Below are 25204 nucleotides of genomic sequence, written 5' to 3'. Positions count from 1 at the left end.
ACCAAAGAAGGAAATGTTTATTTCCAGATTGTGGCAAGAATTGCAGCTTCTTAAATTTTCCCCCATCTCCTTTTTATAGGGCTGCAGGCAAGTCTTGGGAATCTGCCCATGTGCTGTGTTCCACTGGCAAGTGGTTGACCCAGGCAAGATGAGCCAGCTGGACCACAGGAACCCCATAATGCTTGGCCTGGACCTGCGGCACTGCAGAGGCAGCAGTGAGGAGAAACACAGGTTTGAAAGGGAGGCAACCAGCTTTTGCAAAATGCCCTCAACCAGCTGAGGCCTGAGGGGTGAAGTCAGAACCTCTGGAGCAGCACGATCTCCAGCACCTTCTCTGCAGGGCCCTCCTGGATCTGGCCTGCATGGGCTTGTTATTATTGTTAATACTCTGCCATTTGCCATGAACAACACAATGCAGTAAGTTATTAGCAATACAGGTGAAGGCACAGCAAGGCCAGCCAAGTGTGTACCTCATCAACAGTGCACAGTGTATGGCTTTGTTCTGTGTGGTGGCTGCCTTGGACTGACGTGACAATGTTTCTGCTGCTTCTACCTTCCGGTGCAGTAAAGCACCACAGAACTGTGATTGAATGGATTGGAAATGAGCAGGAATCAAAAGCTGTTTTCATGAAACCCTGTAGAAGGAAGGACCTGTCCAGGTACACTCTCTGCCTCGCTCCCTATCTCCACCAAATGCAGCTTTTGCCACTGCCGCTTTACAACAAATTTTGATCTTATGGATGTACAGTCATAAGCAAAGTTGGCTGCCACATATGTCCCACAAGGACTGTAATATTCATACTTTTTCCTCCATGCATCTCTCTTGGTCATAAATGCAAAGGTGTTTGCTTTCACAAGTAAAATATTTTGTGTGCTCGACACAGGGTGACCTGGATATGTAGTGCTCTTTCCTCCCAAGGACAGGGGATCTGCAAACTGGGATAAGGATCTCCTGACACAAATCACTCTTTCTTACATGTCTAACAGTGGGGCCATGGCATGTTCTCCTGTTAAGGGATTTACACAGGCCAGCTCTTTGCAGAACATATGTAAAGCAAGGAGCCCCCACCCCCCTCCCTGCTTCTGATTGAAACTTGACCAGCCTGCAGAGCTCTAGGGCTGTGACAGAGCCTCTCCTTCCCTGAACATCTTGTGCCTAAATATTTTTTTTCTAGCATCTGCACAGATCTTAGCAAACACTCTTTGCAGGTTTGCCTGCCTCTTTCTAATATAGTTTTTACTAGCTGCAACTTTGTATTTTCTACTCAGCAACAAAGAGAAGGGGTTGTTTACTGTTGTGTGCTGTACAATGAAGTAATAAGGCAACTAACTCAGTACAGCGCACAGGAAAAGAATTGGCACCTAGTGAGAAGATCACTGTCTATCACCAGAAGAGAGAAAAGTAGAGTGGTGACAGCAGGAAGAAAAACAGAAGTTAAGAGAAGGATATGAGGGAGAATTCCTGCCAGTCAGTGCTAACTAATGGTGAAATAGACACCCAGACAAAGAAACATAAACCCATCACCCAAGAAATTTTAAATAAAACTTTACTTATCACTATGCAAAAGAAACTGTATTCCAGAAGCACTGACTGTCTAAGACAAATGTGTATGACTGCAGCGGTGATGAAGTGGTGGCACAAGGATGAGCAGCTTGACCAAAGGCAGGGTTCCCAAAGAAGAGCCGAAAGCTCTGTCATCCTGTAATGCCACTTCTGCACCCTCTCTATTAATAACAACGATTAACCTCAGAGACACGTGGCATCAGCCCATGACACCTGTCCGGGTGAGCCAGCCCTTATTAAAGCCCTGTGGCAAGGCTGCCAGACCTGCAGGCCCTCAGTGCCTTTGTCCCAGCCACTCTCATCTTTTGAGCAAGAGGTGCAAGCAAAGTGCTCCCAGGCACCTGATGTTTCTGTCCCCTGCACAGGAGGGGCGCCTAGTGACTCATCCCAAACCTGCTGCAACTGTTTCTCTGCTCCCTGCACCATTATACAACAGAGCAGAGAAAGATGAAGCCCACTTTTACCAGATACCACGTGCTGAATATTTGTAGCAGCGTATAACTTCCAGCTGCAGGTGCCTTTGGTTGTATAATACCATATTAATAACACTTCCAGGCTAACCTGAACTTAATAGTATTTGTGCTAAGCTCTGCACTGAGCCAGGAGAGATTTTAGGAAATGTTATGGGAGAAGTTGTATATGTCTCAGGAGACACAGTTCATAACTGCAAAGCACAATGGTTGGAGCAATGTCACCCCCTCATTCTCTAAAGCACAAGGGGCAGCATCTCACAAGTGTTGCTTCATCAGTTTCATTGCTTGTTGCGCAGCGTGTTTCTTCCATAAAAACCGGAGGCTAAACTTCCTACTCAGTACAACTGTGTACCTACGCGACAGAGCAAAACGGGCACACTCTTCCCTGCTACACTTTGTTACATGTGCTGGAGAACTTTCTTTAATCTTAACTGCTAGGGCTTTTACTTAAACTGCTTGAGACTTTCATGGACTGCCTATCCTTTAAGTAGGAGTTGATTTCAGGATAGTTTGCTTTCATCTGCTCTTTGCTCTGGAACTGGCTAGGTCCCAAACAAAGCACAAAAATGTCAAGGCCAGAGTCCCTCACAGATTTTGGTGCAGCCTAACTTCTGGTTTTGATGTTGTCATGCAGTCCCTCATGACACAGTGACAAATGCCAAGCAGCACTAAATACCTCACATAAAATGAATCATATTCTACAAATGCTAGACTTGAACTTGTCAGAAATGGTGAAAATAAAAGCAAGCAACTTCCCAGAAGCCTCACTGTTCACAGACACCACTCAGAAATGACCACTTTTCAGCAAGTGGTACTCTAGTCACTGCCAGCCAGGCCAGGGGAAATATAGTTCCAATAACTGAACATGTTTAGAACCCAAAGAGGAAGTGAACAGTTCAGCTTTTGCTTCCTCTGGAGACAGGGCCAGTATGCAGTGTATGTATACCAGAACATACCATTACGCAGAACACTGAAGCACAACTAAAGACTGTACACAGAAATGGGATGATGTCTTTTCACATAGCACGAGTCCACCATATTAATTTTTCATGACAGCATTTCTGAAAAAGGCCACACCCATCCTTAAATTGTTTTGGACCATATTTGGTATTATCATGCAAATTATCATCACAAAATTATGTTCTGGAGTGACAGCTTCCATTGTCAGAACATATGGAAATCAGAAAGCAGTTTGTGGCAGATACGATGTTTATTCACTATGAGCTAGTTTTTGGTCTAACTATGTCATTTCAATCAAAGTAAGCACTGAATGTATTTGACATCTAAGGAGGTCTTCAGGCCACCATCACATTTAAGCTGCTTCTGTCAAGTAGGAACTCTGTAACTTCAAATGAGTAACTCATATTTAACGAGTAATGATACTATTTACTGGAGACCTGTGATCCCAGAATCCATGCGTCTAGCATAGACTGTGATTCCTTAGCAGACCATAAAGACAACTTATTACAATAATGAGCTCATTAAGCATGTAGCTCTTTAGTCTTGCAAGTTGTTGCAATAAACAGCTGTTCAAGAGAGTGAAAAATTATCAACTCAGAAAGCACATCTGTGATCAAGCTAGACCCAGGGAGAAAGTATGTGAGCAACACCCCTATTATTGTTGAGCATACCTTTGACTACAGTATCTGAGCAAAGCATCAGTAGCATTGCAGTGACATGCTTCCCCACCCAGTAAGCTAGACACTCCTAGAACTTAAATGTCAAAAAATTTATTATGAAAGCTTCCATAGCAGCAAATATTTCAATAAAAACTACTGCATTATTAAACCAGAAGCATGGCTTAAAGGCCTGTTGAAGTCTGTCTGCTTTAAGAATTGCTGTATCTGCCCTGGTAATCAGTCTCTAAAAGTCCACAAATTACTGAAGTTTGCTTCTCTTCATATTTTGCAGACAGTGCCAACAGTTTCTAGTCACAATACTCTATTTAACCCTGTGAACTTTTGGGCCACTTCCCCTAACTTTCTCTGCCTTCTGAAACTGCTCCACTTGACCAGGAAACTTGCAATACTTGTTTCAGTTCCATAGTATGTTATCTTCCACACAGCTGCAGTCTACTGAAGCTCACTGGTGAGGTGAGCTGTTCTTTTCCTTTCTCCTCTGTAAGAGCCCACAGCATGCCAGTCTGAGTGACTGTAATCCAGTCCCTTGACCAGGCTAATCCAAGGAATCAGCAGCTCGTTGCACACTTCAGTGAACCAACACCACGTTGAGAATGCAACAAAGGTTTCAGCCTCCCCATTATGTCAGGTCATGGTCACTCAGGTAAGGCAATAGTTGGCACCCACTCATTGATCTTCCGGCTTTCTTCACAGAAGGAGTTCAGCTTCTCTAGAGCTGGGTCTTTCCAGGCATCTTCATTTGGGTTCTGCCAGAAAAGCATTGCACACCATGAGTGCATGAAGTCACAGTATTATTTCACAGAAGCATTAGCTTAGAAAGCAAAGCATTTTCAGGCATAGAAAGCAAGGAGCTGAGCTGTCACCATAGTGGGTAGAAGAAAAACCCTTGTTACAGAAGCACTGCACACTCATGGAGCTCCATCCCTCCCAGTCCCAGCCACGCACCATGATGAGGATGCAGTGCAGGTCTCTGGGCTCGCCAGACTCCTCGCTGGATCCCACGGCAGCAGCCAGCTTGGGTAGGTCACTCACACGCACGATGTCGATATCGTTCTCGCAGCAGAAGGCCTGGATGAGGGTGAAGTGGATCTGCAGGGCGATGTCCCCCTCGTCCTCCTCATCGGCCGCCAACACGCAGAACGCCACGTTATCTGGGTCTCTGCGGGTGGCGAGAGCCATTAGGCCCCGGCAGGTCTGACTTGCCCCTCGCCCCACTCCCGCTGCCTTCCCCCCTACTCACACGTTCATAAGCTTGGCCGACTCGTAGACGCCGGCGGTGAGGCAGCCGCGGCGCTGCGCCGATACCAGCAGCTCGTGGAGGGCCTCGCCGGCGCCCTGCATCCTGCGAGCAGGAGAGAGCGATCCGATCAGCACGGCGCCAGCGCCCGGACAACGGCCACCCCACCTCCCAGCCACCCGCCGCCGGCACCTACCAGTCTTCGCCCGCAGGCGCCAGCTCCTGTCCTTGCGTTTCTTCCAGAGTCATAGCAGCGTACCGTAAAGCAACGCTATCACCGACCGCCCGACCGCCCGCAGCTTTTCCCGACACCTCAATGCCCACACTCTACCACAGCTCTGCCGACGCCTGCTCTATTTAAGGCCGTGGAGCTGCGGCGCTGGCAGCTGGCGGCGGCCGGTGCACTTCCATTGGCCGGCGGGAAGCGGGGGGAGGACCCTTTGTCATGCTAATCGACGCGCGCCGGGCGCCGCGGGGCGGGAGGCAGGGGGGTGGGCGGCTCGTGCCGGCAGGCCACGTGGTGGTGGAGGGAGGGGGCGACGGCGGGCGGAGGGGCGGGGAAACGGGCACGGGGTGGGAGTGTGCCGAGAGGGGGCCCGCCGGGGCTGCATGGCGTGGAGCTGCTGCCTTGGGGATGGCGGGGTATTAGGGACAGACAGTTCCGTCTTGGAAGGAGTGGCGAGGCTGCGCAGGGAGGTGGGGGAGTCACCGTCCCTGGCGGTGTTCACTAATCGTGTGACTGGCATTGAGGGACGTGGGTTAGTGCACGTGGTGGGGGTGGGTTGGTGGTCGGACTTGGTGATCTCAGAGGTCTTTTCCAACCATTATGACTATATGAATGCTCAAAGGCATTCTCAGCTTGAAAGCCAGCACTATGACCTGCTGCACTCCCTAAAATGGACTGACTTGAGCTGCTGCTATAGTGACCAGTGGGCATCACCTTAATCTATTTATCTGGGTACATAAGTCGATCCGAAAATAATGCCTCCTGTTTATTTCCATAGAAACCACAACAAAAAGTGCCGTAGCACCATTTGATGGAGCAAATTCTCAGCTTCAAAACACATATTTTCAATAGTCACCACTCTGTGTGCATAGCTCTGCATTTTAACCAGCAGTGAACAAAAGCCTGCATCTCATGTTCAGAAACATCCGCACCAGTGGACAGAGAAGGTTTGGATGCCCCATCCTTGAAGGTGTCCCAGGCCAAGCTGGCTGGGGCCCTGGGCAGCCTGATCAGACAACCTGCCCATGGGATTGGAACTGGATGGCTTATGTGGTCCCTTCCAGCTCAAACCATTCTATGATTTTATGATAGATGACCCACCTGTCACTGTCACCACTGCTGAAACACACCATCTGTTGTCTTACTGTGCTCACATCCACTGTTCAGTCTCTGTAAATGTTCAGCAAGCATCTATGAATGTCAGAGGGTACCATTTTTTCTGCTTGGAGGAATTCAGTGATACAGCTTTGCTCCATGCACACTTTCAGGCACTATTCTGTCAGACTGCCTCTCTTCTGTCACATAGCAACAAAATACAGTGGAATGTTGGTGGGAAGGTTCAGCCTCTGCTGCCATACCTTCCACTTCTGATTTCCTGGGCTGACATAGTAAAATAGGAGGCATTACTTTTAGAGCAGCCCAAGTGTGCAGCCACAAACCTTTTACATGCAAACTCCCATTTCTGTCCACCAGCCCAGTACACTGCAGCCACAATCTCTAACAGACTCAGTGCCACAGGTACAATTCTGCAGGACCTGTTCTGTGTGTCTGTTGGAGAACTGACCGCACCAGGTCCTGGGTAGCTCTGCTGCTGACTGCTTCAGGCCATCCTGTATGAGGGTGGTGGGTCCACCACACAGCAGCACCATCACTCAGGCACGAAGAAGCACAGATTTTGCCATTAAATTGGCCTGCCACTGCAGTAGCAGTCCCACTTCCCAGCACGGAGGGCAGCCCTGCGTTACCTGTCAGTCAGCACACGGCCGAGCACCGCTCAGCCCGGGGTGGTGTCGCATCCATAGAAAAACCCTGACCTCTGCTGGACATCGGAAATAATAGGGCTGCAACAAACGGCCGGGCCCACACCTGGACGCTGTGCCTGTTCTCATACCACGAGCGCTTTTCGTGAAAGCCTAGAGGTTAAAAAAAAAAAAAAAAAAAAAGTATTTTCTGCTTGAAGAAAGCCCTTAAAACAGCTCCCGAACCTTGTAAGTCAGGAGCAGAGTAACGGGGAAAGAGGTATCTGTTCAGTTACAACAATGGCAAAGAGTGCAGCAAGAAAAAGCAGACAGAACTGCATATAGGTCGCACTCCTGAATACCTGGTAACAAACTGCTCTTCCCCTGTTCAGCCTTGCTGTCCTCGCCCTGCAAGCCTTTTTCTCCAGGTACTGCATTTCACAAACCAGAAAACCAAATTTCCCTGTCAATCCGCGGGCCTTGGGAGCCAAGCAGACGGCTCCCTCTGCTGACACTGTGCTCGGTAGCACTTCAGCTTCCAAAACAAAACAGACGCGATTTGCAGGCATTTAGCTTAATGAGAAAGGAGTGGAGTAAGGCTTTTGCAGCATCTTCTTTTCTAAAAAATAGCAATAAAACTTCATGTTACAAGTCTTGGCTGAAAACGCTGCTGTGAAAATAGAAGTATCATTCAACTAAGTTAAGTGTTCTGTTAAAAAATGGAGCATTTCTACAAATATAGCTGAAGTGCTGTAGGATGGGCACCACTCCATTGGCTGCACAGACCCAATTATTATAGGCTGTACTGCAGCTCAGTACAGAGCCCTCAATTTGGATGTCTTTGCAGTCTTTGGGCTAAAAAAAAAAAAGGACAAAAGTGGCCTTTGCATTAATTTTGGTTGTTGGCATTTTTTTCTATAGACAATGGCATGCTGCATCAAGTGTCTGCTTGTAGTCAGGAGAGTTTTTTTGCTGGTGTTGCTGAGTTCACACCACAAGTGTGAACCTGTATTTCTCTTACATATGCTATTCTTGAAATAAAGCAAGAAACCAGAAATGCTGTTTTAATGACACAGAAGCATCTTTCTAATAATAGGTGAAAGTTTCTTCCTTGATCTATGAAAAGAACCTTGCTTTAGAGGTTTTATGGAATATGGCTAGTTTTAGTTGTCTATTTCCTCTTATATAGGTGGGATGTTGAAGAAGCTAATTCTGAAAATGCAGACTTGGATCAGCAAGAGCCCTCTGTGAAGAAGTGCTGAGCTCAGCAGAGGCCAAGCGAAGGAGAGAAATGCTGTGCCTAGCAGTATGCTGGGGCCTCTCTGCACACCCTGCCGAGGTTTGCTGCGGATAGGGAGCTGCCCCTACCTTCTGGCACAAACAGACATTGCTGCTCACTACACCATGCTGTCTAGGGTCAGGGCACGCTGGCTGTCCTTGGAACTGGCTCTGAAAGGCTCCTTCACTTACTTCCCACTCCAAAGCAGGGTGTTATTCTCCCCTTCAGGTTTACCTTCATTAACAGGTTCAAGCACTTTTTCACCTTCACAAGTGGTTTCTTTATGTGTTGCTCACATTCTTATACTGTACTTATCTGACCATGGGATGCTTCAATCAAAGATAGTCACATACACTGTCCGAAACAGCATCGCATATTTGAGTTGTGTATTCTAAACAAGACCATACATTTCATTCCTATTTCTGACCATCGGAAGTCACTAATGGAACTGCAGACAGAAAAGGCTTTCCTTTTCATCTTTATCTTCAAATCTCAGTACTACACTGAGAACTGACTATAGTGTGCTTCTTCAAAGTGACAAAAATGCAAAAACTCAGTCGTGTATTACACATTCTGTATTCAGACAGTGGTGAGTATGCAAAGTTTATATGTCTGGGGAAGGCTGCCCTCCTGTGCCAAAGTCTCTGTAATCAACACCTACGGCGAGCAGGAAGGCATGGAGTAGCTACGGGGATGGCTGAAAGCATGGGGGGACAGGCTGCTGCAGCTCTACTACCAGCAGGAGCTTCTTTGAACCACTGCTAAGCATGACATCTTTATTTTTAGCCTGTCTTTCTGTGCCTTCTTTCTTCCCAATCACAGTTTTCTCAGGCCAAATTTTGCAGGACCCTCTCCTGGGATTACCGTGTGTCTAACAACTGAAACCTTATTGTGCATTCACAGCAGCTCTGGCTGGTTGCTGTGTGACTGGAAATCTGAGACACATTCACAGCTCATGTGCACCATGGTTGTATAACATCCAGCTCAGAAAACCTACATTTTAAAGCCGAATTGGACAGATTGTGCATGTATGTTCATGCATGCTTGCCTGCCAGAAAGTGATAGGTTTACTATCCCTGAACACATACCTTTGTCTAGAAATGCCTAGAAACCTTGCTCTGAGGGTGGCTTCAGACAGATACTTATGTAATAAGTGATACTAAAAATAGCACTTACTAATAATCTAAGCCAGAAGAACAGAGCATCAAAAATCCCTCTGGTCTCCACCACTAAGTCTCAAGCAAGCCTCAGTTGCAAATAAACTCAGGAATTTCTTGTGGTATAGCTGTTTTCCGTCTGCACTTCCCCTAGCTCCTTAACATATTTCTTCTGCTCTTAATTTGCTGCATGGGGCCCCTCTCTTTCAGCAGTGCAAAGCTACTGAACAACACAGCATTGCTGGCTCCCCATTAGGGACTGCCATTAGAGACCACGGAGATGACATCAGCTTTCACACTATCAATTGCTCCATGCAATGCCAAAAGGAATTTCTGAACAGCTGAATGTAACTTGAACGGTACCATATTAAATAATCTGATTTTTATTGTGTTTTATGCTGAACTTTCTTAAGGATGACAATGAAAGCCAAAAATAATTGCTGAAGGAGTTCTCTGAGCAGCTGTCTGTATGATACAATAAAGAGAGAATAGGCTTTCTTCAGCTCAGATGCTGACATTTATTTCATTGCTAATTCAACGGCATGAAATGTGTTCCACACAGAAGGCAGATGTGTAACCCCTACATCCACTATGCAGTTTTAGGTCTCAGCCTGTAACTGTCTAATGGAACTTCCATAGTGAAATTCTGTTGTGCCTGACTGGGCAAAACAGTCTGCTCCTTCATTAGTTCCTTTGTGTCCTCTGTCATGGGTACAGCAGACAGACAAACTGAGAAGGAAAGCTTGAATGATGAACTCAGATCTTCGGTGTGTCACTCTGATTTCTCCTGTATCTTCCAGCCTTCAAAAAATACAGTGAATCTGTCATATATGTAAACAAATTAGACAAGTGTCTGATGGGGAAGGGCTTAATTGATCCTTCCTCTCACAAACAGAAATGTCAGAAAAGCAAAAATCTTTACTGATCACAAGTACTCACCAAGATCACAAGTACTCACTGCAGCTCTGGCTTTTCTCTGATTAGGAGCCTTAACAAAGCAGAAAATTTGCTTCATCCCATCTTTGCAACTGTAACACAGGAATTAGCTTAAATCCAGAAAGTGATTAGGTTTTCTTCTCTTTCCCCTTCAACTCACCCAAAACAAGTCTTTTTTTTTTTTTCCTCTAAAGAGCTGCTGCACAATGGCCAGAGTGAGAAGTGCACCCTCAATATCCTCCCCCTAAAATTGCACTCTTTGATGGATAGGTTTACAAAAAAGAATAGTGACAATTAATAAACGTGCCTACGTATAACCCAACATTAGGTGCAGTATAATGCTAAATGGAATAGCAGCAATTGATTTTGACATTACTAGACTAGGACTGTTGCTCTTGGCTATCTCTGTTTACTAGTGAAGAGTTCAGTAAATCTTGGCATGCACTGGGATAGTTTTAATGAATTTCACTGAAATGTTTGTATGCCAGCTGGCCAAGTTTTCATTGCTGATCTGTTGCTTTTTTCATTTTAGCCTTTCCTTGTTCCTATCGGTTTCTTGTGACTTTCTCCTGTGGCCCTATTGTCCCATCACTCCATGTGGAGCTTTGGACCAAACATAAAAATAATGAAATTCCGTCGAAATGAGGTGTTTGTCAGCTGCAGGGAGCCACAGACAGATGTAGCAGGGAGGCTGCCCAGGGAGGTGGCGGAGTCACCTACCTTGGAGGTGTTCAAGGAACATTTGAATTCTATGCTGAGGCACATTGTTGAGTGAGCAGGAGGAGGTAGCCTTCCTGTTAAGCATGTGTTCTGATCTCTATTTCCAGAAAATGCAGGTACCTGAAATCTCTCTAACTGTACATAGTTTGTGAATGACCTTAAATATGGCAGAGGGGCAGCACAGTAACACTGGTAAATGATTTTACTAATGATTAAAAATCCAACACTGACAGCATGAGCTCCACCAGTCCTGAACAATGTTCAGTCTGTGACACACTCTGAGGCTCATGTACAGTGTTTGTAATAAACAGCTTGAAGTGAAGGATGTGTTGACCAGAATATGCTGGAGTTTCTGGATCTGTTCAAGCCCAAGATATTTTGGGCTTTGATGGAGAGTGAAACTGTCCACTGTATACTTATATTGACAGAGAAAGAGAGAGAGAGAGAGAGGATATAGACTACCCTTTCCTGCATAGCATGTATTTTCAACAGGAGACATTCCCAGGCAGCTTGGTACAGGTACAATGCACAGGAGGCTGTGGAGCATGGCTATTCACATGGACTTGGCTTCAAAGGGCAGATGTGGCTTAGCTACAGGAAAGCAGCACAAAAGATCTGATATTGTTCTAAACACTAATGCAGACAAAAGAACATTTTTGGGACCATCTCCAGTAAAATGTGAGTGTGCAGACAGGGAGGCTGCAGGATTAGTAATTTTTTCATCTTATATCCAGCGTATCTCTGTCCTTGAAGTCTTTTTGTAGCTGTTTACCCAAAGCCATAACTCAAATCTTTAGCTGGGAAGGCAATGGTACTTCAAACTCCTGGATGAGTTTACTGAGCACTGACTTTTCTCGTCATGACTCCATTGTGGATAATTCATTTTAGTTTGGTATCTCATTTCCCACCGTACAGCTTTGGTGCTGTAATTTGTCTAACAATGACAAGGGAGGCAGTGATTAGCAAGGTTTTCTGTGCCTCCAAAATTTCTGATAACAAGATAAGGACACTAAAGTGGGCTTTCCTTAATTATTTTGAACACTGATTTCATCCTCTATATTTAGGGGAAGAAATGATAGCATATACAGACTGATCTAATCTCTTGTTTAGCAATGTACTGGACGAACATTAAAAGAAATGAAGAACAACCTGCTGCTGGAAAACATGTTTATGAGAGAAAAAAAAATACACCCTATTATTTAGGGTGGCTTTCTCATACCAGTTACTTAAAGCAAAATAGTTCCGATTTTTATTTTTTTTATTTTTTTCAGGAGTTCAGGAGTTTTTTTTGTTTGTTTGTTTGTTTTGTTTTTCAGGTTCAGGAGGCTTCTGGAATCCATTGAGAATAAATTTATGGTTCTAGTAATGGACAGACCAATGAGAGGTGAAGCATTGTTGGATCTGCTGCTCATCAATGTGGAAGAGATCATTAAAGGCGTTAAGGTAGGAGGCAGCCTGAGCTGTAATGACCATGCCCTGGTCGAGTTCATGATCTCAAGTTATGCGGGCCTGGCAAAGTGTGGGACCAGGACCCTGAACTTTGGAAGAGCAAACTTCAGCAGTTCAAGGAATTGTTGGCCAAGATTCCCTGGGATGCTGTCCTTAGAGACAAAGATGTTGAGGAGAGCTGGCTACTCTTCAAGGATGCCTTCTGAGAGCACAAGAGCTCTCCATCCCTCTGAATAAAAAAGCGGGCAGAGGAGGTAGGAAACCGGTATGGCTCAACAAAGACCTGCTGGGCACGCTGAGGGCAAAGAAAGCTCTGCAAACAAGGGTTTGTCACCTGGGAAGAATACAGGGATGCTGTCCAGACTTGCAGAAGTGGGATCAGGAAAGCCAAGGTGCAGGTGGAACTGAACTTGGTGAGTGATGTGAAAAACAATAGGAAGACATTCTACAGGTACACTGGCCAGAACAGACAGGTAAAAACAAGTGTACCTCCTTTGGTAAATGTAAAAGGAGAACTGGCTTCAATGGACAAAGAGAAGGCTGAGGTACTGAATGAGTTCTTTGCCTTGGTCTTCACTGGCAGCCAGGATTCTAATATTTCTCACGTCCCTGAGCCCTGCATCCCTAAACCTCTAGGTGGGACCAGGGCGGTAAATCCCCCTCCACTGTAAGGGCAGAGCAAGTTCCAAGACCACCTCATGAGACTGAATGTGCACAAGTCTATGGGGCCGGATCGTGTGCATCCCAGGGCTCTGAAGGAGCTGGCTGAAGTGGTTGCTGAGCCACTCTCCATCATATTTGAAAAGTAGTGCTTGTCAGGTGAGGTCCCAGATGACTGGAGGAAGGGTCACATCAGTCCCATTTACAAGAAAGGGAGCAAGGAAGACCCCGGGAACTACAGGCTGGTGAGTCTCACCTCTGTGCTTGGGAAGATCATGGAGCAGATCCTGCTGGACGACATACTTGATCACATGAGGAATGAGCGTATGATCTGAGACAGCCAGCACAGCTTCACCAGGGGAAGGTCATGCTTAACCAATACGGTGGCCTTCTGTGATGGAGTGACAGCATTGGTGGAGAAAGGGAAGGAGACCGATATCATTTACCTGGATTTGAGCAAGGCCTTTGACACGGTCCCCCACCACATTCTTATCTCCAAATTGTAGGGATGTAGATTTGATGTGCAGATCACTCGAAGGATAAAAGTTGAAAGGCCGCAGACAGAAGGTGGTGATTAATGGTTCTATGTCCAGGTGGAGACTGATAACGAGCAGCATCCCCCAGGGGTCTGTCTTGGGACTGGTGCCTTTATCAATGACGTCACCAATGGAATTGAATGCACTCTCAGCAAGTTTGCTGACAACACCAAGCTGAGTGGTGTGGTTGACACAGTGGGAAGGGATGCCATTCAGAGGGCCCTCGACAGTCTGAAAAGGTGGGCCTGGGTGAACTTATTGAGGTTCAACATAGAAAAGTGCAAGGTTTTGCACTTGGGCTGGAGGAATCCAAGGCATTTATACAGGCTGGAAGGCGTGGTTCTTGAGAGTAGCTCTGCAGAGAAGGTCCTAGGGGTCCTGATGAATGAAAAACTGAACATGAGCCAGCAGTGTGCTCTTGCAGCTTGGAAAGCAAGTGGTATCCTGGGCTCCATCAGAAGAGGGGTGGCCAGCAGGGGCAGGGAGGTGATTGTCCCCCTCTACTCTGCTCTTGTGAGGCCCCATCTGGAGAACTGTGTACAAGCTTGGAGCCCCCAGTACAAGAAAGACAGAGAGATGTTGGAGAGGGTCCAGAGAAGAGCCAGAAAGATGATGAGGGGGCTGGAGCACCTCCCCTATGAAGACAGGCTGATGGAGCTGGGCTTGTTCAGCCTGCAGAAAAGAAGGCTGTGCGGTGACCTCATTGCAGCCTTTCAGTACCTAAAAGGAGCCTACAGACAGGAGGGAAATCAACTATTTGAAAGCGTAGATAACAGCAGGATGAGGGGAAATGGTTATAAGTTGAGGGAGGAAAGATTTAGGTTGGATGTTCAGGGGGAAGTTCTTTACAGAGAGAGTGGTGAGGTGCTGGAACAAGCTGCCCAGAGAGCTTGTGGATGCCCTGTCCCTGGAGGTGTTCAAGGCCAGGTTGGACGGGGCCCCAGGCAGCCTGGTCTAGTATTACATGTGGAGGTTGGTGGCCCTGCCTGTGGTAGGGGAGTTGGAGATTCATGATCCTTGAGGTCCCTCCAAACCCGGGCCAGTCTGTGACTCTGTGATTCACGGGCCCCACACTTCTTCCAAAATTCTTCACTCATGGTCCTAGCTGAACGTGTCAAAATTGAAGAATGGTACAATATTCTTATAAACATAATCCCCCCTGGCTCCAGTCTGTGTGGATACACCAGGAGGAAAACACACATCTCTTTTACAAGCTGTGGTGACTGTGCTCTCATGCAGTGTTCAGGATACATGGGTTTGGGGCTGTGGCCCACTCAAGACTGGCTATCCTGGGGCACTGGTACCAATATTTAAATAACAATAATGAGACTGTAACAGAGATTTTCTATCTCTGCATGACAATTGCAAAGTGTGGTGATCAAAACAGGAAAGCAGCTGCAAGAATTTCCCCTGAAAAAAAAACAATCATTGAAAGAGAGAAGTCCAGAAATTATATGTTTAGCTTGATATGTGCTGGCAAACCAGGGGATGGTGTCAGCCAACTAACCTTCTGTTATGACTTGTGATTATACAATTTGATCTTCTCAGTTCTGCAGAAGAGGATTTGTCTGATGACCTGGAGTCAGAGGCGTGTAGCTCTGTCCAAGATAATATGTAACCCTGGGCAGAATGGTGAATCTGACCAAGCCTTGTCTGGTTCCACATCTGTAAAACAAGATTAACAGAGTGGCTGAATTAACAGAGTGGCTGAATCTCTGCAAGTTTTCTGTCATGTTAAATACCTTCAGTCCTCTGATTCATACTATCAAAGGGAAGCCTTTCTTTAATTAAAGCTTTCTGACTCTCACAGCTTGAAAGAATATATATCAGCAAATACATTTCAACTTTTTAAAGTTACACTTAACTTACCTAACTACACTTACTTAACACTTAACTTACTTAACTTATACTTAACTACACTTAACTTTGTTAAGATTGACATTAAAAAACAAAATAGCAACAGTAAGCAACCTCACATTCCCTAAACAAATTAAACAAGTTTTTTTTTTGTGGACCTGATTCCTGGTATATCTATTGTTTAAATCACTTGAGTTTGAAGAGTTTGCAATAACAGTATATATCTCAAAATTTCTTGGCTCTATCTAGTTGGTTTGTCAGGGGTGGTCTCCTACAATAAAACCAGATATTCCCCTGGATGCTGATGCCCTGCTTTTAACTGATGTTTTCAGGTGTGGTGATAATACGAATCATATTCATGAAGAAGAAAGTTAAAGCAAGAGAGTCAATTAGGATTCTTTTTCTTTCTTTTTATATTTTATTTTTATGTAGTAGCAAGGTTATAATGTGATGTTGGCTGTCAAGCTTAGAGTGCTTTTACTAAGTCCAGCTCACATAAAAAGAAGCAGTCATTCCTTGAAATCTAGTTTTCCTGTGAAAAATTGAAAAAGTGTGTCCTAAAACTGTCTCTATTTAATGATGTTATGATCTCACATTGAAAATAATTCACTTTTCAGGAAGACATGAGATTGGGGTATTTTTGTTTGTATGTTAGAAGAAATGGGGCTTCTTGTTTTTTACTCTGTTACACTGTTGGTAACGGAAAAAGGACTTAAACCTTGAGACCAGTTCTGAATCTCCACACATTAAATCTAGTCAAGGTCATTGCATAGAAACCGAAACAGTGACTTTTCTTGTGTCTTTTCACAGAACCACTTTCCCTTCTCCAGGCTGAGAAGTTCCAGCTCTCTCAGCCTTTAGTCAAGTTTCAGCAAAATGAATGTGCTTTCTGGCAGGAATAACAGCATTTGTCAAATCTTTCCAGCAGAAGGGACCACTAAACACTGGAGCCTGAATGCTATGTTACATTGGCCGCATGCCATCAAATTTGTCTTCAAATAACTACATTATCAACTTCACTTTTGTGGAGACAGGACAAGGGGAAACGGACATAAACTGCAGCATAGGAAGTTCCGCACAAATGTGCTCAAGAACTTCTTTACAGTGAGGTGACGGAGCACTGGAACAGGCTGCCCAGGGGGGTTGTGGAGTCTCCTTCTCTGGAGATGTTCAAGACCTGCCTGGATGCCTACCTGTGTGACCTGGTGTAGGGAACCTGCTTTGGCAGGGGGGTTGGTCTCGATGATCTCTAGAGGTCCCTTCCAACCCCTACAGTTCTGTGATTCTGTATATGATTTACAAGTCAGCAAAATTTTGCTAAGAAGCAGTAAGAAATACACGATTATGCTCTTGCAGAGCTTCTAAGCTCAGCTTTTTCTCTGGTCTTTGAAAACCTTTGGAAATCCACCTGTGAGCATCCATACAGTCTGACCAGATGGGTCAACATGTCTCTTGTTACTGTAAGACTGAGCACTACTTCACCAAGTACACTCGAGTAGTTTTCAGTACTCCTTTTGTCATCCCTTTAGGAAATTAAATGGGAATTGATCCTTACTAATGTAACAGCTGTGCACAGAAGGGTGGGATCTTAGCCTAGCAACAATATTTTAGAGTAACAGGAGGAAACAGTGAAGAAAATTCTGCATTTCGCCTATAATGCCCTTGGCCTTCAGGGAGAGCGATGCCTGTACTGACACCAATACCACCTACCAATACCACCTCTACAGCTACCTGCAAGTAGAATTACTTCTGAAATGAGAAAGTATACAGGAAGCGTGACTTGGGAGGAAAGAGCAATTTACTGCTATGGCAGTAAATGAGGCATCAAGCAACATCACTCTATTTACACAGTATCCTACTGTCATAACCTAGGTTTAAATGCATCTAGCATTCTAGTACCTGAAATACTGTATGTATTGTAATGAGGAATATTATGTTTTACTATTCAGGATATTCCTGCAACATTTTCTGCTTATAGGTTGTTATGTATATGAAAGCACCTTGAAAGTACCATTGCAAGGGGATCAGCCTAAGCACAGGTTAGATTCTTGCCGATTTGTTTATTTATTCTGTAATACAGATTTGGAGTATGATTTGCACTGTCTTGCCAATTTCCTAACACACTTGTAGCAGACATAAGAGGTTAATAGCATCTATCTCCAGTCAAATAGTCTCAAATCTCTACAACTTGATGTAATCATTGCATTTCTGCTTGCAAAATGTCTGGGGCATCCTATGTTTTCATTCATTTGCAAGCCCAAATTCTGGCTACAATTATGCTATAAAAAAAAAAGCAGAATACATATTTGTAATTTTACACAACAGTTAGATGATTATGATAAACCAGTGAACAGCATCTTCAGTGTTTGAAGTGGAAGACAGAGAGAGGCCCATTCTGCACTATATACTTCTGGCATATATACTTCTATATACTATACTTCTGCATTCTCCACAGCCTGCTCGCTCCCCTGGGTCTCTGCTCTACCACTCTGCTCTGACTACAGCTCTCCCTGTACACAGAGTCACAGCCTCTTCCAGGGGTCACCATGCTCCTCACCACTCCATGGTGAAACAGAACAAATCTCTTTCTAGTTTCCCCTGCAAATGCACCGCCTGGATGCCTGTGCTCTCAAAAGCATGAACAGCTGGGCAATGTGCCACTAAAATAGTATGTGCAAGACAAAGACTTGTCATGGTTTTACGATCTTTGTTACTGGTATTCCATGTCATAACATCATGTAAAATGTGGGGAATTAAAGAGTTAATATTCCAATTCCATGGACTGACAATTTTCTGATACCTGGTTCTCACTTACCCCAGAGGACTTTGCATTCAGGGGGGAAGATAAGACCCACAAGTCAAGAGACTTGTGCTCTCTCTCACTGCATGGCAGTGTGTGGGTGTGCTCCCCAGCCATTTCGCCTTCAATTCGAAGCCCTTTAGTTTCAGATACTTTCTCTCTCATTTTATTTTATTTATTAGCCTCAATTCCAATAATATTGTATTATATTGTGTTACCTTGCATTCCAATATGATATTTAGTAAAATCAACTTTCCTCCTCAGATTGTTGCTACTATTCTGTCCCCGGACCCAGCTCCCACCTCCCATCTTCCTGCCCTCCCCCTTTCCCTTTCCCTTTTAGGGTCAGTGGGCCTGCAGGCCTGCTGCCCCTGTTATGAACACAGATTGATCTAGCTAACTTCGTGTTACATCAGCACTCAGTAAGTCAAGAATGAAGTCTGAGGCATGACTGAAAAAAAAAAAGTTTGATGTGAATATTCATGCTTTGTTTTCTCAGTCAGAGTTCACCAGATGTAAAACAAGGTATTTTAGGCTTTCTTTTTGCAGACTTGATGCCATCCCTTCCCAGCCAAAGCCCAGTCTGTGTGACAAAAGGCAGCCTGGGTCCAGACACCAAGTTGTGGGGTGTGGCCAACACACTGGAGGGACAGAATGTCATCCAGAGAGAGCTAGACAGGCTTGAGCAGTGAGCCCAGGAGAATCTCATGAGGTTCAACAAAGCCAAATGCAACATCTTGTACCCGGGCTGAAGCAATCCCCACTACCAATACAAGCTGAGGGAGGTGTGGGTGGAGCACAGCCCTGTCAAAGAGGACTTAGGGTAGTGGTGGATGGCAAGTAGGACATAAATCATAATGTGCCCTTGCAACTCAGAAAACTAACTGTATCTTGGGCTGCATCAAACAAAGCACGGCCATCAAGACAAGGGAGGTGATCCTGCCCCTCTGCTCTGCACTGGAGAGGCCTCACCTCGAATATTGCATCCAGATGTGGAGCCTTCACTATAGGAGAGACATGGACCTGTTGGAGCACATCCAAAGCAGGTCCACAAAAATGATGCGAGTTAATGAACACCTCACCTGAAAGGACAGGCTAAGAGAGCTGAGGTTGTTCAGTCTGGAGAAGGCTCTGGATAGACCTGAGCATCTTTCCATATCAAAAGGAAAGAGAGGGAAGAGTCATTAGCAGGGTCTGTGGTGATATGACAAGGAAAAGTGATTTCAAACTAGAAGAAGGGAGATTTAGCTTGAATATAAGGAAAAAATCTTTTACAGTGGGTGTGGTGAGGCAGTGGAATGGGTTGCCCAAAGAGGTGGTAAATGTCCTGTCCCTGGAGAGTTTCAAGTCCAGGCTGCATAGGCCCTTAGCAAACTGATCGAGCTGCGGATGTCCCTGTTCACTGCAGGGCAGTTGGACTAGATGACCTTTAAAGGTCTCTTCCAACTATAAGCATTCTGTGAATCTATGATTTACTGAGCATACAACTTGGGCTGGAGCCCACACTGGCAGTGTGCAGGTCCTAGGGAACTCTGCTGGTATATGGCCGGAAAATAATTCAGTTATGATGCTGGAATTTTCACACCATTATTCCATAAAAGAACCTGCAGAAGGTTGTGAGAAATCAAATTAATTCTTGAGTTCAGGTGTGCTGCCACGCATAAAGCTTTAAGTGCTTTTGTCCTGCATTTTTAGAGCAAAGGGAACAGGATCTAGCAAGAAGACAGGGAACTCTTGATGATCCATGTGACCTGGACAAGGCCCTGTTGGTGCTGCATTGCAGGAGGGATCTGCTTTGCTGTGGTTGCAGGCAGTACTGGGGAGGTGCTGGAGCACTGGGCTGCAGCTGGCTACTGTGCCAGAGCTGTGTCTGTGTCAGGTCCCTGGGGGTGTGCAGCAGGGCCCAGTGCTGACAGACAAATTCCCCAGCCACATGTCTAACCAGTGCTTGCAGCACAGAAGATAGAGGCTGCCCACACACAGGCTGGCTCTCCCTGCCTGGGAGTCTCGAAGCCATTATGGGGAATGCATGAGATGATGTTGGAGTTTATTTTAGGCAACCTGTGGCTGGGAGTCTGGTCCCCCGTGCCACTTCACAGTGAGCAGAGCTCACTGTCTCTCAGATTTAAGAGCCTTCATGGAACATTTCAGCTCATCTTCTTGTAATGAGTTTGAATGATTTTGTTAAACTAGAATTGCAGACAATCCAAGGACATATACTAAAACTGAAAATAATTTGCAAGAACTTGACTAAACCACTTTGTAGCAGCTTGGACAGACTGAGATAGGGAAAACATGCTCATGACAAAGAGTCATGACAGAGAGAGCTTCCCAGAAAGCAGGTGTAACCAACCCACCTGGAACCCAAACTCAGTGCTGCTCCTTGAAGTGAGTCTTCATGCCTTTATGGCACAACAAAAGGCAAATACAAAGAAAGCCACTAGCAGTCTCAGCCATACTTTGAGGAGTAAGAGGCAGGATTGCTCAGCTTTGATTTTTAATTTTTTTGTTGCTCTTGAATCTACTGCAGGAATAACATGAGAATAAGCAAATTACTCTCCTAACCCAATTTATAACATTTTTAGCCAATTCACACCATCTCTCAACTAACATCACATACTAGCAGAGAAATAGTGGTAAAAAAGCATGAGATGCAGCCTTACATACAGAGCAGCGGGAGGCAGTGCTAGTTTTCTGCTTCATGTGTGAGAGTGAGCAGTAAGTGCACACAAGTATCACACGTGGTATGCACGCACAGTGCTCTGGCAGAGCATGGCATGGGAAGACCCCACTGACCTGTCCCCTAGATCTTGAGACTCTCTGCAAAACACTTGCTGTAGACAACAGCTGCCAGCACATAGCTGCTCTTTGCAGTCCCCAGGCACCTAGTTCTTCATTCTTTCAGCTGCAGCCATTCTGAGTAGTGCTGGTTATCACTGCTTTTTAACGGGTGTCATGGAGGCTGAGGCCTTTTGCTCCTTGACAATTAAAACATGCACCAGCCACTCCATTCTCTCTCCATGATGGATGACAAGATTACAGGCCTTGAGTGCCCCAGTCACCCCATTAGCTTTTTAAAAATATTGGCTTTCTTCCAAATCTTTTCAATTTCTTTACTGTTCCTTTTATATTTTTTTTCCATTGTGTCAGCATTAATGGATAAGCGAGCTCCTTGGACAATTCCTGGAAGGTATCCAATCCCACATTTTCAAATGTTTGAGTTTAATATCTGTACTTAATATCCTCCCTAGTAACTCACTAACAGAATAGAAAGTAGTTGTTGTACTGTATATCTCAGTCATCGGTCAAATCCTGATGTTACTTTTTCAGGAAGCAGCAATTTCATATCCCTGGTCCCTGCACAGTTGTCCTGGGCAACAAGTGACCCGTGCAGTCTGCCACCTGAAGTCCTGCGGCTACAGACTGGCTTGTTTCACCTTTTCTTGCACTTTTTCCTGCACATCCCTCCCTTGCTGCAAGCCTTCTTAGCCAATCTTTGTATGCAACAATAAGAAGAGCTCTGTTTCTGCCATTACCACAAATCTGCAAGCAGAGACCCTCATGGACTCTGCTCTGGGGCTGGGATTTCTCCTGGTTACCTTGCTGTCATCCTAGGAGCTGGTTAAGGGATGTGTAGCATTGCACCAACTGCTGCATGTAGAGGGAAGTGTGGTCACAGAACCACGGAGTCAAAGGATGCATGAAAGTTGGCAGGGATCTCTTGGTCCATGTGGGACACTCAAAGCAGGGTGCCAAGGAATGCATCCAGGTGGCTTCTGAAGACCTCCAAGACAGGAACCCTGCTGCCTCTCTGAGCAACGTATGTCAGTACTCTGTCAGCCATACAGCACAGAAGTGCTTCCTGGTGTTCAGAGGGAACCACCTGTGTTCCAGTTTTTGGCTGTTGCTATTTATAGACACTGATAAGATCCCCTGAGCCTACCTCTGTAGCAGTCCCTGCGCCAAAGTATTTGGTGAATACTGATTCCTCCTTGCTGCAGTTGAGCCACTTCCTCAGTCAGCTGGGACAGAATGGCCTGAAGACAGGAAGCATGATTCAGAGCGAAAGACAGCAGTACACCAATACTGTTACCCCTAAATTTGGGTAGTGATCTTCCTTCCTGCATCTCAGCAGCCTCCAAGAGTGAGCCCTGTTCTGTGGCAGCACTGCTTGGTGCAGGGCAAGCCTCACACAGCCAGGCCATGGGGTACAGGTGGCAATGGGTCTTGCCATCAGCCGTCCTGGCTACCTGCCTGCTGAGCAGGCCTGACACATTCCAGTCACGTTCCCACACGGATCAGTGAACAGCAGAGGAAATCACTAATTAATGTTTGTTTTTGTCTCAGTGTTAAGATCTGTGAGATCAATGCTTTTACATTCAGGTAATCTATCAGAGAGATTCTAAATAACCACTCACACCCCCCTTACCCTCCCTCCCCCCCCAGATACTCACAGATTTTCCAGTAGCATCTGCCTATCATTTTAGGAAATTTACTTGCAGAAGACAGGGAAGTTTTACTGTTAGTTACTCTCATTTTGGGCCTGCTTAGGTCCATTTCCAAAACAGTGTGGCAGAACAGCCTGAAGCCTGGGGCAGTTGAGAGATGGGTGCCATACTGCTTCTGGAGTCACTGTGTCTGCACTGATGCCATCCTGGTGCTCAGCGAGCACTGGAGCACTGCAGTGCTACTTATTCCTACAGTGCCAAGGTGGAGCTAGCAATCATAACCAGCCCTGCATGCAGAAAGCTGTCAGTGTCCTGGGCAGAAACAGGCCTCCCTGCTCCTAAAACATGGACTGAGGAAACATACACTTTGCTGAATAACACCAGAAATGAAATAACAGGGGAAACAAAAGTTCTCTTCACATGCTTGAGACATTTAGGAAGGACAGAGTACAAATACTTAAGGATAGGTGCAGATAGCTCTGAGGGCAAGTTTTCCCTTTAATACTTTGACGTAAATTCAAAATTATCAGTTCATGCTTAGGAGGAAACTTAGCAGACTACTAAGAATTACACGTCAAACTTTATAACACACATTGGATTTGAACAGGCTGAACAGGACACATCTACCCTCCGTGGCAATGCTGCAGAGCCCTGGACCCCAGCAGAGTTGTGCCACAGAGTTGTGGGGACATCCTCTGCTGGGTTCTGCTGAGTGCTATGCAAGCACCTGATCCTATGCAGATGAATTTGAGGAGTAAAACCTAGTAGACTGAAAACCTGAGTTCCAGATCTTGTTTCAGAGATTGTTTCCATCTACCGTATAAGGTGTGAAGCAGAAAACCAGGGTGTGAGACATACAGTTTCCTTACTGCAGGCTATGTCCCCCCTCTCTCTTCTTGGATATTAGTGCCAAATATTTGGATATTAATGCCAAATGAATTTTGGTACAGATAACTGCTTTTTCATCCCAGTCAAGTCAATTGATTGCAGTATCCAAAATCGAGGCAGAGGGGAAAAAACACCTGTAAGAAAACAGAAGTGTCTGAGCTATGTGCACCTGGAGAACAGCAGCAGCCTGCCTATGGATCTGAAGCTGGACTGTGTCCTTCTGTGCTGCACAGACTGTGGGGATACCACAGAGCCCCACAGCACTGTCTGTTGATACGTACTGTGAACCACCTGGAAGTGGTACTGCAGCCACAGAGGTGAATGTCCTGCATTACAAATAATGCAGGATTAGCTACCTATGATTGCTTCAGAATATGAAATGGATGTTGTCAGGAGGCAAGGAGGAGAGGAGAAATCAGATTTCACAAACATGCCTTGCATTTTATGCAGCAGTGAGTAGATAGTCGTGGGACTTGCCATATTTAATAAGTAAAATGAAAGAGACCTGTTTAGTGAGACTGCACAACAGCCTCTCAAATAATCATGCAGGGCTTCTGGCAGCCAGAACAATGTGTTTCAACTTGCACTTTGGTCTCTCTCACATGGCATGTTGGAATACTTTTGCTTTGACAAGCTTTCCACCTTTGCTGCTTTGGAGCCAAACCAGTGCATGGTGCAAGCAGGTTCAGCTCCTAAGGAGCCAGTGCAGTGATGGATTTGGCATCCAGCACTTGAAATTGTTCTTTTTCTCAGGCCCACTATTGCACAGTCCTGAGGACTTGCTTTTCAGTGATTATAAGATGAAAACCCTCAGAGATTTTTCAGATTGGATCTGAAGTAATTAAGACAATCTTGAAACCACCAACCTGAACTGATGAGTAGGTTTTCACCTGATTTCAGGCTTGGATATTAACGTTTTTGCTGACAAACAGATTATTGACTGTTAGCAAGGCCTACCACAATTCTAGATATACAAATACATCAGTTATGCTTTTTAGAAGTTATAAATAAAGGTTGTCACAGCTGATATCAAACAAAAAGTCTCAGGATTTTAGACATAAATGAAGTAAGTGTATAACAACATGTCTTATTATGGGAAAGGCCACAGGGTTCCTGCAATAATGAGATAAAGGACACCTCTGATGCCTGGCAGTGCTTCCATCAATAGATATGAAATCTTTGAGAAGCATACATAATCAAATATTCCCCTAAGACAGTGGTCATATAAAGCTGTCTTTCCCAAAATATTTGCTGACTTAATTTCTGCTGATGACATGGAAGTGGCAGTATAATATTGTACATACAATTAAAGCTGGTACAGCATGTTAAGTGCATTGTGAACCCTGACAATAACAGTCATCCTGACAGCAGATCTGATACCTATACCCACACCAAACCAGTAGACTAGCAGATATACTGCTAACCATTTAGTTTTGGTGGAAAGATGATTTAATGGACAGTAATAAATGCATTATGGTGTACCTTTTTTAATTTTCACGCAATTCCTCAGTTATGAGAATGTAATTGAACAAATTAGCTGGCCAGTGCTCTTCTATTTGTCTAATGTGCCAGTGGGACATCATTATGGGTAACTG

The 25204-nt window shown here is 45.2% G+C and overlaps 1 protein-coding gene and 1 long non-coding RNA gene across 3 annotated transcripts; both read right to left on the bottom strand.

Moving 5' to 3' along the window:
- Positions 1 to 3747: 3747 nt before the first annotated feature.
- On the bottom strand, positions 3748 to 5272 carry GADD45G (growth arrest and DNA damage inducible gamma). The gene is made up of 4 exons (XM_042864933.1): positions 5111 to 5272; positions 4918 to 5019; positions 4623 to 4836; positions 3748 to 4423 (listed from the first exon to the last, which is right to left on the bottom strand). Exons 1-4 carry the CDS (start codon positions 5161 to 5163, stop codon positions 4313 to 4315), a joined length of 480 nt encoding a protein of 159 aa, XP_042720867.1. The 5' UTR covers positions 5164 to 5272; the 3' UTR covers positions 3748 to 4312.
- Positions 5273 to 9813: 4541 nt separating this feature from the next.
- LOC122176437 lies at positions 9814 to 15258 on the bottom strand. Of its 2 annotated transcripts, XR_006177741.1 has the most exons (3): positions 15124 to 15258; positions 10255 to 10343; positions 9814 to 10116 (listed from the first exon to the last, which is right to left on the bottom strand). It is a non-coding gene; the product is annotated as an uncharacterized LOC122176437 (long non-coding RNA). The 2 variants fall into 2 exon arrangements; XR_006177740.1 differs by lacking the exon at positions 15124 to 15258 and having other exon boundaries at positions 10255 to 12130.
- Positions 15259 to 25204: the final 9946 nt, after the last annotated feature.

Source organism: Lagopus leucura, unplaced genomic scaffold, assembly GCF_019238085.1.
Source record: "Lagopus leucura isolate 7727_CA_CO unplaced genomic scaffold, USGS_WTPT01 Super-Scaffold_774, whole genome shotgun sequence".
In the NCBI taxonomy this organism is placed as follows: Eukaryota; Metazoa; Chordata; class Aves; order Galliformes; family Phasianidae; genus Lagopus; species Lagopus leucura.
The sequence above is the reverse complement of the archived record's forward strand: the minus strand, read 5'-3'. Positions and strand labels throughout refer to the sequence as shown.

Coding starts and splice junctions, on each gene's coding strand:
- GADD45G (XM_042864933.1), bottom strand. CDS start 5,163: ATGACTCTGGAAGAAACGCAAGGACAGGAGCTGGCGCCTGCGGGCGAA. Junction 5,020..5,110: donor GCGCCTGCGGGCGAAGACTG/GTAGGTGCCGGC, acceptor TCCTGCTCGCAG/GATGCAGGGCGCCGGCGAGG. Junction 4,837..4,917: donor TCGGCCAAGCTTATGAACGT/GTGAGTAGGGGG, acceptor CGCCACCCGCAG/AGACCCAGATAACGTGGCGT.